General features: G+C 42.4%; 2 protein-coding genes across 3 annotated transcripts in view; both read left to right on the top strand.

The window, feature by feature from the left end:
* Nucleotides 1–14,504, top strand: part of LOC111869388 — a 51,620-nt gene that overhangs the window by 8,028 nt on the left and 29,088 nt on the right. The window contains exons 6-12 of the mRNA XM_023860889.2: nt 2,223–2,391; nt 2,663–2,841; nt 3,146–3,296; nt 6,142–6,277; nt 8,756–8,923; nt 11,208–11,332; nt 13,253–13,393. Of these exons, the coding sequence (XP_023716657.1) occupies nt 2,223–2,391; nt 2,663–2,841; nt 3,146–3,296; nt 6,142–6,277; nt 8,756–8,923; nt 11,208–11,332; nt 13,253–13,393 (1,069 nt within the window). The remainder of the gene's footprint in view (nt 1–2,222; nt 2,392–2,662; nt 2,842–3,145; nt 3,297–6,141; nt 6,278–8,755; nt 8,924–11,207; nt 11,333–13,252; nt 13,394–14,504) is intronic.
* LOC111869265 (prostaglandin reductase 1) overlaps nt 10,978–14,504 on the top strand; it is a 14,827-nt gene continuing 11,300 nt past the window's right edge. Inside the window, exons 1-2 of one of the 2 annotated variants that reach the window (XM_023860662.1) lie at nt 10,978–11,079; nt 13,253–13,393. In XM_023860662.1, coding sequence (XP_023716430.1) covers nt 13,288–13,393 — 106 coding nt within the window. In that variant the 5' untranslated portion in view covers nt 10,978–11,079; nt 13,253–13,287. The other variant, XM_023860667.2, reaches the window with a different exon arrangement.

Below are 14,504 nucleotides of genomic sequence, written 5' to 3'. Positions count from 1 at the left end.
AAATATGACTGCCCTAAATTTTTCAAACTCATGAAGCTTGTAGTTCAGCAAGTATGTAGTTTAGTTTTGGCGAGATTAATGTATATTATTTCAAATAATTATGTGACAGAGGGTCACGTATGGCGATTTTATATAGATTTCTAACACTGGCCGATAACTTATACTAACAAGCCTATTATGAGGGAAGATTTTCACTGTCAAATGTTTTTTTAAATACACAACGTTTCAGGGTTCTTTTCCACTTCTGTAGATATTGTTAATATACTGACGGAGTTTTTTTACGCCTATTACTTCCTTATTTTTAATGTACCAGTTAAGTTGCTAACGTAGAAGCCTATAATTGAAAGGGTTCCTAGTTGGGACAACCAATCAACTGAATCCGGGAGTAAAGCCAACCTCAAAAACATTATTTATATCAAACGCATTTCCGAAACTGGAATATACTTTCACCATTTGTCACCAAAGATATGGCGCTTCAATATTCTTCATCGAAACGTTTCTGCCTTAAACACGCGTAAGGCACGGAGTAATGCCAGATCAGTAGCCTGGACGAATGGCGACGACAGTACCGCTACTGACTGCCGAAACCAATAGTTGTTTGAAGAGTACTGGTACATCTTCACCAGTCATCCACCAGCCCAGGCCGGTCAAACCTGCACAGAGAGCCCTGGCTTCTCGACTGACACCAGGGTGACAGAGCTCAACACAGGACGAGTGAACCGTGGCGGACAGCGCCAGGAGACACAGCCAGACCCAGGCACATGGGTTCGACTTTGAGGAGCTCAATGCTCTCTTTCAGGAAGTCGTGGACATTTCTCATCTCCTGCCTGGATGAAGGAGGGGTTTCTCCAGGCCCTTTGACCCGTGCACCCTGTGCCTTTCAGCGCTTTGACTCTGCCTTTTCAGGGCACCCATACTTCTCAAACAGCGCATTCCTTCCTACTGCCCCTTGACACAAAAACTGCTTCTCTCGGCACACAAACTGATCCATTCGCTGGTCAAACCTTAGCATCATTTTGTTTACTTCGAAGTAAAACTGTATTTGCTGTTTGTCCTTGCCTGCCTTACTTGTACACTTCGATCCTTATGAAGAAGGCGATAGTTCTCCAAAACGTCCCCCTACAGTCCAGACGATAGCATTCTTAAAAATTACAGGTGTGGTAACCTCAAATAAAATATGTTTCGGTGTGACAGCTTCACGTATAAATGCAATCCTTTCATTTCCTACATGCCATCTGCTTTAACAAATTAAAATTCTTAATCGTCTTCACGGATTGTTATCTGTGTGTTTTGTATGGTTCTGACTACAGACAGAGAATGTTTTTCGCAAGAGTATTAGCCGGTTGATATTTGTAGCGGAAAAATAATATGGTTCTCACGAGGTACGAAATTAATTGATAGATGTTGTTTAGAAGAAATTCTAACTTAAATGATAAATAATGAAAAATACGGCAAGTGCAGATTCCTTTTACTTTTTGGCTAGACTAGGATCTTATCAGCAATAGTGTTCAAGTTACGGGTTTTTCTAGTAAATCTCAGAACTGCTGGCAGAGTTCGCTATCAGCACACTGAGATCATGCCCCGAAACGCCGACGTATCTGAGAAAGGAATATGCAGTCTTCATAAGAATGCGTTTGAAGGGTCTCTTCGGCTCAAAATAGTTAATAACCGCTGGCTTAAATGATGCTTCGAAACAACATACTAACCCTTCATTCGAGATACGTGTGGTGTTTACGCTAGAAGAAGCCGTGTGCATAACTATGGGAACACCAGATCCCTGGCGGATAAGCAGGAATCACAGAAAACATCCTCAAAACAAGCCTTGTCCGCGAGGATGAATTCCAAGGGAAATATTTGCACCGTCGAGGTTTCTGAAAGAATCTCAGGAAAACCATTAACTATCGCACCTTCCATATCTAGAGGCATGAAGCATACAAATGAACCTGTTCACGAAATAATCCGACAAAAACACAATTAAAAATGTATAGCGGTGTAATCAGATAAACCTGTTAGGAGAGTCCCTGGCTCTCAGTAAGCCAGATATCCTCTGGGTTCTGTCAATTCACCAGTTTCCTGTTATAACATGTACCCTTCTATCCCCCCTGTAATTTTCTACTTTCCTCGATTACACGAAAATAACATCAATATGATATTTCTTCAACAACCCAAATTTTTACTTAATAGTCACAAGTAGAAATTCCTTCCTTTTTCTCGTTTAACAGGAAAAGCACCCAGTGCCGCTGTGTTTCGTCCCAACTAAGGAGTTCTCCCGGAACGGAGAGGAAACATTCCTTCCTGACAGCCCAACGAATATACTAACGCAGGGGAAATTCCACAAAGTGCCTATCATAATTGGAGTCACTTCCAATGAAGGGATGTTTGTAATGAAAGGTATGTAATGGCAGCCCTAATTTTATAATTCACAAAGCTACTCTCTATTTTTATTGTATAATTCGGGAATATTTTAGAAAATCATCGGCTTCGATTGTTATTTGTTAGCCTGCTAACCTATTTCAACAGGTACTTAGTTTGGAGCCAGTGCTTGCACAAACAGGAACTATGTGATACACAAACAAATATTGTTTAATGCATTGGTTTCTAAATGCCTCTCTGAAAAATGACGCCTTTAACTGATCTTCTAAACTCTGGTGTTTCTTTTCAGACATTGCTCAGCACCCGTCATGGTACGAGGCTCTCAGCAAGAGGTTTAGGGTACCTGTGCCTCATAATTTCAGGATCGAAGAGAATACAGCCAAGTATGAAGAACTGGCTGCTAGAATCAAGGAATTCTACTTCGGAACTGAGCCATTTTCCAAGGACACATGGCCGAAGTTTGCTGATGTATTTTAGCGTCCTGTTGCACTGATTCTCATCCATGATATGTATACAGTGGCCGTCTTGTAATGCACTCAATTTCACCTGCCATCGTGTGGCAAGCAATGCAATAGCTTAGCGTAAATAGAGCACCTGAGGATGGCACAATGTTGCCGAAACATGTAGTGAAGTGACAGGTGAAATTGAGTGCACTACAAGACGGCCATTACATACATATCATTTCTGATATATGTTTAAAAGTAGCGTCTAATGTTAAAACTTATTACAGCCTGAGAATGTTCTCTTCCCTAACACAGATATTTTTTCCCAGCTTTATAGTGACTTCTGGTTCGTCAGTGGGATCACTCAGACTATCCGGAAGCAAGTGGCCGTAGCTTCAATTCCCATTTATTTCTACTGTTTCGCGTTTGATGGAAATTTTGGCTTGTACGATATGGAGCTTGGATCTAATCGTCTGCCAGGTAAGTTCAGACAACTATCCACAACTCTTGTGTCTGTCGCTAGTTCTTTGGATCTGGAACAATAAGCATATTTCAAAGTACTATCTTCTGGGATGTGACGCCGTTCAATCTTGTAGAAATATACAAACTTTCGTGCGGACTTACTGTCCCCAAAGTAAGCAAGCAGCGGGCACAACGCCCGAACTCTATCCCTGCTTGTTTTCCGGAATGATCATTTGATTTATTCTTCGACCCTGAGGATGGGAGCAGAAAACACTGGGTGAACCTCAAGCCGAGCAACATTTCTTGCTGTCTGGGTATAAGAGCCGGAACCCCAGGGCTCGCATACAGGTATAGAAGGACAACAAATCTGTTGCAGGGCCACAGCTCGCATTAGCAATGCACTGCACGATCGAACATTTCTCTTAAATCCTTCAGCGATCTGTATGTTTCCGGTAGATTGGTTGTGGATTTGATTCGGGCCTGACGTGACAGGAAGACAGTTCATGGCTACAGGAAGCCCAATACGGTCTATATGAACTGCTCGGCTTAGGCCACACTAAAGCAGTGGCGGCTAGTGTCGTACCTTTCTGGCGGAGCGTCTATGAAACAAAATGTAAAATAAAATTTCCAAATTAGGGTACAAGTTAATATTGGCAAACGCATGTATCAGCGGTTCCAAAGAAATAAAACCGAAATTACTATTAAGACCTTTAAAATCATTTTAAGTCACATAAATATTAACAAACAATTTTCGCAAAATCTGTATCAATTTATATGAATATTAATACAGATATATAATTATGCTTATTTTATACACTAATTATAACGCTTTATCTGGATACTCCCTCGCTGTCCGCACTTGAGCCAACATTTTTTCAAATGGTATGTTGATTTAGTTAAGCTGTAGTTCGACAACCCTCCCTAAGTTGCTTTCCCGCTGTCAGACTGTGAACAGTAGCACCGGCTCTCGCCCATTGTACCGATAAAGACGAACTCAAGGGTGTTTACTGTAGAGAACACGTCTTCAGGATCGGCAGTTTTCGTCGTTATATTTTATTCACACTTTCACGACACCGTCAGCTGCTGAGACTAGGTAACGTCCATTGATGGATGGCAGTGAATAATGAATTTGAAATTATCTGGAAGGACGCAGAATGGCCTAGTTCGGAGGTACTACCCCGGAATTTTCCTGCAAGGACCCAGGAGAACTAGAAATAACCTCAGTGAGGAAACTGCAAACAGGCGCCTCGCAAATGCAAGGCGGAAGCGACGACTGTTCAGTGAAGTTATTCGTAAAGTGATCAAAACTTCAAGAGACGTAATGTTTCTGAATAACTCTGCCAAAGACTCTTTTCGTAAAATAATGTAACGGATTCAGCTATTATAATTTTCATCCTGTTGTGCTATTATATACAGTTCTTTAGTAGAGTCCGTCATAACACAACGACAGACTTCAATAAAGAATTGGATTCAGCTATTGTATAAAACTATTCATAACAGAAACCTGAACCATATTTCTTGGTCGAAGAGGTTAGATCACGAGTAACTATAATTATAGCGGCCTCCGTAGTCTAGAGGTAACGTTCCCACCTCATGACTCGTAGTACGCGGGTTCAAATACCCGGCGGAGGTCGTCGAATTTTTAAGGGCGGAAAAATTCAGGGAACAAGTCCTCCGGGAGGGACTTTAAGCCGTGGGTCCCGTGTCGTAGCTTTACGGCACGTAAAAGAACCTCATATCTCCAAAGGAGGTCACTGAGCCAAATTACGGACGTTTCCCGCCCAACAGCAGTCTCTAATACCTCTGGTAGATGGGGGAAGCATTATAGATACCTCTCAGCTAGTAGAGCCGGTCTCGCTGGCTGGGCGGGACTGATGGTAAGCACCAATACCGGTAGGATATAGAGACTGGTAGAAATCATAGAGGGAAGCACAATGGACCAATACAGGTCTAAGTGCATGGGGAAACCCACCCTCTCCAATAACTAACTAACTATAATTATGGACTTCTTTAATTGAAAATAATTAACATTTTCTCGTGAAAAGAGTTTTATCCGCTGTTTTGGCTGGTCGTGGGTTCGATTCCCAAAGAGGTCGTTGGATTTTTCTATTTACCTAATCCTTTCAGCCGCAATGTGGCCCTGGAGTCGACTCAGCCTCTAACAGAAATGAGTACTAGTAATATTCTTGGGGGTAAAGGGCGGCGGCCGGCGCGTAAGGCTGACAACCAACCGCCACCTGTGAGCCGATTGTCTAGAAAATGTGGGAGCCTCGACGTCTCACAACCCTATGGGCCTTTACGGCCTGTTACAGGGATACCTTTAGTTTCTTAGCTTTATGTTATCGCCTGCTGTTTTATGTACGTATTACATATAACGACCTACAAGTATACTGATTCCATGAGCGTAAATATTTACTGCTGCGCATTAAGCCGTTCTTACCCCGCCACGCTCTTTTCAGTTTCAGTTTCAATACTGATTCATTTGTCGTCTCGGATATTCTGATCAGTCTGCTCCTCAGCTTTCTCAATGGTAGTCCAAAACGCGTACCTGCGCTCCCTCAGAACTTTCAGCCAATGCGGAAGCAGTTACGTGTATCTAGTACATGCATGCATATCATCCTTCCGGAAATTTCACTAACGGTCACGCTCTCTGACCACAAACATCGGGTTAAAGGTAGTCGTTACACTTTGCACATTATATCAACGGAGCTAGATGTAAGTGAGAGGTGTATGCCATGTTCAGTGCTGTCATCTTCACTTCTAAGACGAAGTAAAACTGCGTACATATTTACTTATTCTCGTAGTTACTTCGCAGTGTAACAACGTGACCCTACTGGGTCCAACAAGGTGCAGTTTGTTTCAGGAGCCTGTCACGGGGCTGAGCTTGGCTACCTGTTCCAAATGACCATCGCTGCAGAAAGAGGACTACAGCTGAATGAAGATGGCTTGAGAGTCAGATCACAAATTGTGAAGTTGTGGACGAATTTCGCTAAATCAGGGTAAGAGAATTTTTCTTTACTCAGAATTCTTTATAAATTCCGTGAAGGACAGGGTTAATTTCGGAGACGAATGTGGCGTTTAGGAGTATAATGAAGTCCAAAAAAAAAAAAACAGTACATAGAAGAAAATTCCAACGTAGAGCTAAAGTTCGTAAGGTGTGGTACCACACACTTCAAAACGCAATAAAACCTGAAGAATACCGTCTTCTGGGATGTGACGCCGTGTAAATCGTGTGTGAACCGACGTTTCGGAGCAACGTATCGCGAGCAGGTGGCTGCGGACCGAGCAATGATGTCATGGGTCGCCACTGGCCATTGTTCATGCGTCTGTAAATCAGTCAATGCACACTTAAGCCCGCGGGCAGTTCTTCTATGCGTTATCGACTGAGTTTGAATGAGGGGCGTGCATATGCACATAAGTGACAATACTAGTTACCTGCCCGTCACCCCCTGTCAATGGAAGTTCTGTGGACGAACGTGGCTGATAGCCCAAACAACGTTCAGGCAGAGATGAGTTTCTACTTTGGACATGACACAGAACTATTACAATTTCTGTTGCTTCATGCCTTAAACTTGTGACAGAAATAAGAGTTTTCACAGGGAGATATATAGGCTTATTTTTTAGATGAAACTATTTCACCCACTGCATTGTATTAAGTATCAAGTATAAAAAAAAAAGTGTTGCATAAAGATATACGTCTTGATGAGTTCTGTACTTCGCGTCATTTAGTCTGCAGTCGTTTCTTGCAGTGAGTAGACCCATTTTACATGTAATTAACGCAGTTCGGTTTGATACTCATGTAAAGGAGACGTACACCGAATGGATGAGGCACAAATTAGAATTCACCTAACAATTTTTATATTTGTAAGATTTGAGGTTTTCACGGCGGTGACTATGAAGAAAGCAGTTTTCTGGGAGGTGGCGCAGTGTAGATATTGTGTTAACAGACTTTCGGATGAACGTATCGCCTCCATCTTCAGGGTAGAAGACAAGAAGAAATCCGCGAGCGAACCAGCGTGAGCGGATTTCTTCTTACGGGTAACACCGCATCTACACGGCGTCACATCCCAGAAGACTGCTTTCTTCAACTTTATATTTATTTAGCAGTTTCAGTGCCTGAACGAAAACAACCATACTCAGCTGCACGCCTTGAGTTGGGCGCTAACTATGACTGTTTTTAAGCCTTCTGGGAGAATGGAGGGCGCCGCTTTGAACTCCAGCTGGGTACGGCGCGCCAGTAAGAACAGAGTGGGGGTGTTTACAGTTAGAGGCGGTGCCTTCTGGGTAAGGGCTGGTTGGAGGTAACTGGCTCTGCTCAGCAGTCCTTAGGCAGGAGACCGCAGGAGACCTTATCCAGGGTTTTAACGTGCCTCGCTGCGGCAGGCAGGAAAACACAGATGCTACACACTGGTCTCGCCACAAGGCGATAGCAGCACCATCTTAGTCTGCTGGTGATCTTAACTGTTACTCCACTTCAGTGTTGTAGTCACTCTTTAAATATTTGTGAGTTACACTCCACTCGGAATGATTACAAAAATGTTTAAGTTTGTGTAATTTAGAATTTGTGCGGAGTGACGCAGGTTCGTGTCCCTACGATGCAAAAGTTAAAACCAGAAGTGAACTATCCCGGAACAGAAGTCTCCACAGAAATGCAACCCCCGGAAAGCTCCATCCCCCAAACATCGCTCATTGGCTTAGTTCAGAATCAAGGCGGTTTCCTAACTTTTCATTTCCCAATTAACTATAGGTGTTTAGCGACTTTGGACCTTATATTCCAAACGGCGCTTTTGACAGCGCTCTGATCTATGACAGTCATAGTGTGGGTTTCCAGCGCTCCTCCTTTTGACTTATTACTCTCAAAATTGGCCAAAAGTTACAGTTTCAAAGAGGGCGGATGTTGCATCTCATGCCCTGGCAGCAAGATGGGCCTAGGGAACTTTCTCAGGGCAAGAATGTGACCATCTCCGTATGTCCCTTTCTCCTAACATGGATTACATTATAAATTAGCTATCACTAATCTTGGTACATTTCCGGTCACAGTAGCCGCGCGGTCTAAGTCATGAACTGTCTTCGCTCGCTCTGAAGCTGGGATCGTGGGTTCGAATCCCACTCAAGGCATGAATGTTTGGTGTGTGTGTGTTTATTCTGTGTTTAGGTAGAGGCCTTGCGACGGGCTGGTCACTCGTCAAACGATTCCTACCGTCCGTGAAAAAATGATTATGGTACTGAATAGGATGCCACGGCCTCGAATGTGCTGGAAGAGCCATTGATAAAGACAAATCTTGATGCATTATAACGACTTAATTACAATGAGCGGTTATAAAACCGGAGGGACCTGACATGCCCTTATCTTTCGTCTTTGAATCATGGACAAGAAAGCATAGAAATGAACGCCGAATGTTTGCTTGTAAAGTTGTGGTCATTCTGTTTTGTTTCTGTGAAGAAATATGCCTCCATAACTACTACTGAATCCACAGGAATCCTACGCCGAAAGCTGAACCGCTGCTGGGAGTGACCTGGACGCCAGCTACCGACTCACAGCTAAACTACCTGAACATTGACAACAAATTAAGCATGGAGAAAAATTTTGTGAAAGCACGGATGGAATTCTGGGACAAAATATATGAATCATTTGAAATATTTCAGTAATATTGGCAATAGTTATTTGAATTGAAAGCCTTTATTTGTGCCTGAAGTGGATATTGTTCTGCTGTGCAAGAAACATCAGCAGCATTAAGGATATTCTCCTTATGTGACATAGAAATACAGTAACGTGTAACATAGAAATAAGTTCAGTTATTAAAAATAAAATTACCCTCACCGAGAAATTTTATATTATAACACTATAACTAATTACTACATCCATAGACTTGAAATAAAGCCTATTTAAATCTAGTTGTCACGACGTAGGGTCTGATCGTATTTTTAGACTGTTCACGAGAGCAAATAAAGAAAGCCTTCCGTCAGCCAACAAAGCCAGTATTTCGTAGGTCATACAGGGGAAAGCAGGATAGCACGAGATGTGGAATGGCTTGTGCTATGCAGACACAGGAACCGGGTGCAATCTGCAGCTGGCGATGTTGCAGCGAAAGAGAAATGTCTCACTGAAAGCAGTAGCATTAAATAAAGAATGTCAGAAATATTTTACACAATTCACATTTATTTCAAAATATGCATTTAAGATACGTGGATTTATTCATTACTTTGGAAACTGTTAACAGTTTAACTTTTGAAAATTACAGCGTAATGCTACATTGCTGCATTAAAATTAAATTTCATCTTGTTTGTAAGATCTAAAAGTTTGTGATGATGGTAAATTGTTATAATTAATATGTTGCTGGACATTACCCATCGTCTTGTCTATTCTTAAAAAACCGTCCTGTTTCTTTTAAAAAACGCTTCGTTTCGGAGACTGGATTCTGTCTCCGTCTTCAGGTAAAACCTACTCAGTTGGGCCCAATAGACAGAGCTAGCCCCTCTCTCCGGACCGGTTGTTACCGGTGCACGCCGCGACCTGCCCAGTGAGGCAGTCCGTCGGGCATTGTGTTTATTCAGATATCGTCATTAAGACATATTGGCATATGTCAGACAGAGTGACTGTCCGACTAATACGGAAGAAACAAACAGCAAAAACGCAGGTTACACGGAAAGCTGTATGATATACCTGCGGTTGGGGAGGGGGCATTTCATGTTCAAGCTAAATCACAGCGTCTCCCAGTCAGAGTGCTACAGTCACCTAAATAATAATTTGATGGTCGAGCCAGGCAAGCCTGTTCTGAAAGTCTTACAGCGTGAGCACACCAAGGAAACTGGCAACCGCAACTCAACCGCAGTTTCCGAGAACTGTTAGCCTGAGTTGAACGCGTTACTGTATGGAGCAGCGCAAATTGAGGAAACGGCAACGCAACTCGCGGAAAGACTGAGAAACTCCATTTCCAGGCAACGGACCAAGCCAGTCTTCTCACAGATGCGTTGCCGCGTGGTTTCCTAGTGTCACCCGTTCTATAACGTGCTTCAATGATTCATTTCTTTCTTACGATGGCACGAAAAGTTGACGAAGCTGCTAATTTTGTTTTTGTGCAGTTAACTGAACAAGAGTCTGGTATGTATGACAGACGCCACCCAGACTATGTTAGGCAGGACAAAATAGATTTGGCTTAGGAAAGAATTTCTCAGGAGACGAAGGAGTATGGATCCAGGTCAAGTTGTTTCGAAACCTCCTCTGCTAAAACTGTGCATGGACACAGCCATATATTAATCAATTCTGGAGAACTCGGGGGGCCCCTCTTGCAGCAGTTAGTAATCTACATTTTGATTAGACTTGCCACAAATTGTAATTTTGCTTCTGAGATTAGCTGAGCGGTACCAATGCGCGACACCCTTTGTCAGTCGCGGTGTTTACCACGAACGTAACCGCAGGAGTTGCTGTAGGTCTCGTACAGAAAATATTTAGTCCTTTCTATTCGACTTTCTTTTTAGCCTAACCCCACCGATACCTGTAGTCCTACTGAAGAAAACATTCAGCCATGTCCGTTCTCAACATGTGATGACTTGCGTCTGTTTCTCTCTTCCTGCCCCCACCCAGTTCGGTTATCGACGCGATTAGGAGCTCACACTGGACTGGTTACAGAGAGTAAGTACCATGACACAGCTGTTTCGCTGTTTACATCATACTGATCATCTTTGAACCCCTCCTTCCCACTACTTGTACCCTGACGGAGCCTCACGCAGCTACAAAAAGGGCGCTGTCACGCTCGTCACGTACAACATTGCTTCCTCGGCCTTCACGCACGACAGAGAGGTAAGTGCGCTACTGCCATGTCTTTGGATTTCGTTGAAACTGGTAACAGTGAGCGTATAACAGAGAAGTCCTTGTAAATGTGAGTGTTGATCTTATTCATTAGACAGCAACCAGGATTCTGCATATAGCTCTCACAACGGGAAGTTTCTTCGTCTACCTCGAGAATGTAGTATTAGCAGTGGTACTGATAGTGGTGGTGGTAGTAGTAGTAGCAGTGGCACTGGTACTGGTACTGGTAGTGGTAGTGGTAGTGGTAATGGTGTAAGTAAAGGTATCCATGTAACAGGCCGTGGAGGCCCATAGGGTTGTAAGATGTTGAGGTTCCTACATTTTCTCTAGACAATCGGCTCATAGATAGCCGTGAGGTTTTCAGCCCTACGCGCCAGCCGCCCTTTACCCCCAGAATATTCCTGGTACTCATTTCTGTTAGAGGCTGAGTCGACCCTAGGGCCATAGTGCGGCTGGAAGGATTAGGTAAACTGAAAAAAAAATCCGATGACCTCGTCGGGATTCGATCCTACGACCTTCCGGCTTGTAGCAAAGTGCCTCAACCAACTACGCTACACCTTATCCTTGATATTATTATCAATTCAGTTTCTATTTGGCATAAGGAGAAATTGCCTGATCAGTGGAAGGAATCTATTACTGTACCAGTTCACAAGAAGGGTGATAAAACTGACTGTAGTAATTATCGGGGGATATCACTGCTATCAACTTAATACAAAATTTTATCCAATATTCTTCTGTCAAGGTTAAGGCCATACATAGATGTGAAATTATTGGGGATCATCAGTGTGGGTTTCGACGTAACAGATCAACTGCTGTTCAGATCTTTTGCATTCGTCAGATATTGGAGAAAAAATGGGAGTACGATGAGATAGTACATCAGCTATTCATAGACTTCAAGAAAGCCTATGATTCAGTTAGGAGGGAAGTATTGTACAATATTCTGATAGAGTTTGGGTTACCCATGAAACTAGTTAGGCTGATTAAAATGTGTTTAAACGAAACCTATAGTAAAGACCGTGTAGGTAAATATTTGTCTGATAACTTTCGTATCCAGAATGGTCTAAAACGACGAGATTCTTTATCGCTACTGCTTTTCAACTTTGCTTTAGAATATGCCATTAGAAAGGTCCAGGAAAACCAGGTGGGACTGAAACTAAACGGGACATATCAGCTGTTGGTCTACACCGATGATGTGAATCTACTGGGTAATAATATGGATACCATAAAGAAAAACATACAAACATTAATTGACACAACTAAAGAGGTTGGTCTAGAAGTAAACACAGAGAATACTAAGTATATGTTGTTGTCTCATCAGTAAAATGCATCGCAAAACATGACGTAAGAATAGGAAACAGATTTTTTGAAAATGTAACACAGTTCAGATATTTGGGAACGACGATAATAAATCAAAACCTGATTCAGGAGTAAATAAAGAGGAGATTGAACTCGTCAGTCAATAACCTTTTGTCTTCTCGTCTGCTGTCCAAAAACAAAAATTAGAATATACAAAATTATAATTTTGCCTGTGGTTCTGTATGGAAGTGAAACTTGGTCTCTGGTATTAAGGGAGGGACATAGACTGAGGGTGTTTGAGAACAGGCTGTTGAGGAGAATATTTGGACTGAAGAGAGATAAAGTGACAGGAGGTTGGAGAAAGCTTCAAAATTGTACTCTTCTCCAAGTATAATTAGAATGATCAAGTCAAGGAGAATGGGGTGGGCATTGCATGTAGCACGAATGAGGGAGAAGAGGAAAACATACAGGATATTGGTGGGAAAGCCAGAAGGAAAGAGACCACTGAGAAGATCAAGGGGTAGGTGTGTTGACAATATTAAAATTGATCTTAGAGAGAGAGGATGATATTGTATTGATTGGATTGATCTGGCTCAGGATTGGGACCAGTGGGGGGGGCTCTTGTGAACACGATAATGAACCTTGGGGTTTCACAAAATGCTGGGAAATTCTTGAGTAGGTGCAGAATTGGCGGCTCCTCAAGAAGGGCTTAGCTCCATGAGTAAGCAAATAAGTAAGTATGATCAATTCAGTTTTCCTGTATAGCTTTCAAAGAACATCAGCCCACAGAGGAGGGGGGAGGACTCATACTTTAGAAACCATTCATCTATGGGAATTAATTTTGAAATTGGTTTCATTCTCATTTCAGGAGTGTTATACACACATACACATTGCACCAGCAATATGGTGAAAACAAAGAAATTCATCTTTGCAAGGCGCTTTGTTGGCGTGCCGAAGGAAGATGATTTTACGGTTGTAGAAGAAGAGTTGCCACCCCTGAAGGAAGGAGGCAAGTTTACGAAGAACTAATTCCTGGTGAAAAATAAGTCTGGATTGAGTCTGTATAGTTACTAGTTAAATGGAGTGGTAAACTTACTGAAAATACTACGAGGCCACTTCCAACTTTTCATAGCCTGGGGATGTTTTCACTTCCATATTCTATTCATATATCCTTCACACCTTCTGAAAATGCGAACCATTTTGAAATGTCGAAAGCCTGCGGTACGGCTGTCCAACTGTGGGTACCCTTTCGCTCGCTCGCTCACACACACACACACACACACACACACAAAAGTTAACGCTTTTTTTTCTCCGTTAAAGAAGGCGGCGCGCTTCATAGAAATGCTTTGGGAGAAGCGCTTCTTAAATACTCCAAAGACATTTTTCAGTTGGTTTCACGCTATACGTAAAAAATATCTTGCGAAATATGGAATTAACATGGCTCCAAGAGCGTGCTTATACAGTTTTTTCTTCGCGGCACTTGGTTTGTCCCGGACAGTGTGGTTTTCATGCCCACATCAGTCACACTCGCATGTTAACTCTTTTGTTATATGTTTCGTTCAACAAAGCGACCGTCATCACTTATACACTAGTATTGTCCGTGAGTTGGTACGATGCTACATTTTATGACCCATAGTCATTCCTCGAAAATGTTAAACTTACTTGATTTAAATTGAAGTTCAAAATTGGTGGTTAATTGCGACCTCTAGTTTTAAAGCTACATCAGCTCTTTGTAGACTTCAAGAAAACCTATGATTCAGTTAGGAGAGAAGTATTGTACAATATTCTGATAGAGTTTGGGATACCCATGAAACTAGTTATGTTGATTAAAATGTGTTTAAACGAAACGTATAGTAAAGTGCGTGTAGGTAAACAGCTGTCTGATAAATTTCCTATCCAGAATGGTCTAAAACAAGGAGATGCTTTATCGCCACTCCTTTTCAACTTTGCTTCAGAATATGCCAGGAAGGTCCAGGGAGACCAGGTGGGACTGAAATTAAACAGGAGACATCAGCTGTTGGCCTATGCCGATGATGTGAATCTACTGGGTGATAATGTAGATACCATAAAGAAAAACACACAAACTTTAATTGGCGCTAGTAAGGGGGTTGGTCTAAAAG

The sequence above is a fragment of the Cryptotermes secundus genome, unplaced genomic scaffold (genome assembly GCF_002891405.2).
Source record: "Cryptotermes secundus unplaced genomic scaffold, Csec_1.0 scaffold630, whole genome shotgun sequence".
NCBI classification, from domain to species: Eukaryota; Metazoa; Arthropoda; class Insecta; order Blattodea; family Kalotermitidae; genus Cryptotermes; species Cryptotermes secundus.
Note: the sequence above shows the minus strand (reverse complement) of the source record. Positions and strands in the feature narration are given on the sequence as shown.